General features: G+C 48.3%; 1 protein-coding gene across 1 annotated transcript; it reads right to left on the bottom strand.

Moving 5' to 3' along the window:
• Positions 1–1,018: 1,018 nt before the first annotated feature.
• On the bottom strand, positions 1,019–2,480 carry LOC141023104 (uncharacterized). The gene is made up of 2 exons (XM_073499422.1): positions 1,409–2,480; positions 1,019–1,053 (listed from the first exon to the last, which is right to left on the bottom strand). The coding sequence occupies exons 1-2, from the start codon at positions 2,478–2,480 to the stop codon at positions 1,019–1,021; spliced, it is 1,107 nt and encodes a 368-aa protein (XP_073355523.1).
• Positions 2,481–3,073: the final 593 nt, after the last annotated feature.

Below are 3,073 nucleotides of genomic sequence, written 5' to 3'. Positions count from 1 at the left end.
TCCATTACACCTAGTGTCATATAACCATAGATTAAAATCGCGGGAGAAATGATTTCGCGACGGCCTCTCCCAGCAGCTATAGCGGCCGCCATAGCGGGCAATCGCGGCAAATAGCGGAAATTTTTCTGGTGGAAGAGATTATTTCTAGAGGGTTTTGCTCATTGTTGAGCCATTTAGAGGGATTTGTGGGGGATATCGCGGCAGCAGCCATAGCGTAGCGGCGAGGCTCCCGGGCAGCTATAGCGCAGCTATAGCGGTTATTTCGCGGGCTATTTTAATCTATGCATATAACCCACATGGGCCCTTAGAGATTTTTCAGAAATTGCTATATGGGCCTAGAGCCCATCTCAAATTTCAGCAGAACTGACGGCGTGTTGATCCCACTTGTACATTGGCTGTATATTACTCCCTCCGTTTCAAAATAGATGACCCAACTTTGTACTAAAGTTTGTACTAACTTTAGTATAAAGTTGGGTGAGTAAATGTTATCAGTCCATCGTTTTGTGCATTCAGAAACCGCACCTTCTGTTCAGCGGAAATTCAAAGTGGGGCTAGGCTCATGCCCTATCTCGGGCTCGGGTTGAGCCTTTTCTCTAGAAAAAAGAATAGCAGATAACTGCTGCTGCTCCTGTGTATGTATTGTCGATTCCACCTGCAAGTCTGGTTATCCTGAGACGTATGTAGCTTGTTGTCACCATTCTCAAGAACACACAGTGACTGAAAAGTATTGCAAGCACGGAAGCAACAACTTCATTGCAAGCACAGTAGCAACATCTTCCCAAAAAAGTTCCATACAACAATAGTAAGACCAGAAGTACAAAAAATTAATTCAAATGTCTAAATAAAGTTACTACAGAACAAGAACTTCATAAACAAAGTCCCTACAGGTCCAGAGCTGCATTTGTGCCATATCTAACATCACTGCTAGTCTGCTACTACTACCACCTCCTGACTAAACCACAAGAGCTTGCTCCATTAACTTGAGCTTGACAAAGACTTGAAACACCAGCTGACTGGCTCACTGCCACTGGCCAAAACAAGCTGCTTCCATTGCTGCATAAATGCAAGAAAATCCAACATCAAATCAATTGATTGATGAACCAGGCTCAACTGAATGTACATTTTGCTTACTCATCGATCACAAGGACCGACAAGACATACATACACACACACACACACACACACACACACACACACACACACACACACACGGTAAATCCAGACGTTTAAGAGAACATATATGTTACTGGTAATCCAGAGGAACATCTCTCTTTCTTGAGCACATATGTCGTCATGTCTAAAGTTTACTTGCCAAGAAACATATTTTCATTTCATGTTGCTAAGTGCCATTGAAGGATTGTAACAAGGAATCATACAGGTTTATATATATGCACATAAATAACAGTACCTGGGATGTAGAAGCTCACGTAGGGAAATATTTTTATGTCAGAAGAAGCACACACCGGCCTGACTCGCCCTGACTTGAGATGAACCATATAAGAACCAACACGTGCTCTCACAAAAATGACTTGGGTGCCCTCCGCGACGCCACTGATCACCAATGCATTTGCCCACCTCCTAAGCCCAAATTCACATGTTGGGAGCAGCGTCTTGAGATCAATTACCCTGAGTTTTGCCCATCCGATGGCTCCCACGGGTCCGGTCTCCCACGACCATAGGGTTAGATTTGTGACATCAACCACGGCAGCGAATCCCAGCCTGCCCTCTTCCACCGTCATGAGACGCCCACTGTGATCGATCGGTTTGTCGAACATTGACAAGCGGAGTGTACCAAGTTGGCACTCCACAATGCAACCAATGTTGAAGTAGAGTGCATCACCCAATAGGACGCTGGGCGCACCAAAGTTATTGGTATACCTGACATTGGGGTGGTGAAGGGAGGTGAGCTCGCTCCACACACGAGTCTCCGACGAGTACAGCCAGCCTGATGTGACGCCTTGCCGCTGATTGGTGGTCACGACGGCCAGACGGAAATGCCCTCCTTGGGAACCGTGGTGGTCGCAGCCCTGTGCGGCGCAGAGCACCGCCGCGCTGAAGCTGAAAGGGTGGTTAGGAGTCGAGGGCACGCGGCGCTGCTGGCCCGTCACAGGGTCCAAGACCATGAGGACAGAGGTGTTCCGGATGCGAGCGAAGAGGGCGCGGCCGTGGCGGCAGTCCATTGCAAACCAATCGGGACGGTCGTCGGGCTGGGCAAGGAAGAGGGCGGAGGTGGGAACGAAGCGGGATCCCTTTCGGAGTAGACAGTTGCCGTGTTGGAAGAGCCCGAGGACGGGAGGTGTTCCGTGGAACTTGCGGTAGCGGCGGCGAAAGCCCAAACCGGCGAGGATGCGGCGCCAGGGCTTGCAGACGGCGGAGGCACGGACGAGAGAGGCGGGCTCGTCCGGCGGAATGCGGAAAAACACCTCCTCGACGAGCTCCGGCAAAAGGCGGGGAAACGGATCCTCTAGGAGCTCGTCCATCAGCGCAGCCGGCGGCGGCAGGGTTTGGATGGGGGAAGAGTGGAGTACGAACTATACGGAGCGTTCGGTTTAGCCAGCTTGGGCTTCCTTCAAAGGACAAAAAAAAAAGAAAGAAAATGAAGCAGCATTATTGTTCGGTGACGGTTTTTTTTTTCATTTTATTTATCAAAACAGTTTTCCATGCCATGGTACATTTTCTTTTACCGATAAAATTATATCCATGCCTCGAGAGAATTTTTTTTTTTTTTTTTGAGAATCCATGTCTCGAGAGCTTGAATGTGGAACTTAGATGAGCAGGTGTGGGTTCTCCTAATGAAAATAATTCTGAGTTCGAGGTAACATCTTTGCGTACATTGTAATGCAAAAAAAAACATTTGAGGAAATGTTCGGTGTATACTCCATTGTTCCCGTCATGTATAATCTTTGCCATAAGAGCATTTTGGTCCTAGTGGAGAGAGTAGATAGCAAGCCTGACGATGTGAGCATGGGCATGAGGGTTCACAAGTTCAGCAGGACTCGCAAGCCGGTGGAGCACTCGTGCGACATGCGACTTCAAGTTCTACCAGTGCGCATTCTACTACACCGCGCATTAC

Source organism: Aegilops tauschii, chromosome 5 (genome assembly GCF_002575655.3).
Source record: "Aegilops tauschii subsp. strangulata cultivar AL8/78 chromosome 5, Aet v6.0, whole genome shotgun sequence".
Taxonomy (NCBI): domain Eukaryota; kingdom Viridiplantae; phylum Streptophyta; class Magnoliopsida; order Poales; family Poaceae; genus Aegilops; species Aegilops tauschii.
The sequence above is the reverse complement of the archived record's forward strand: the minus strand, read 5'-3'. Positions and strand labels throughout refer to the sequence as shown.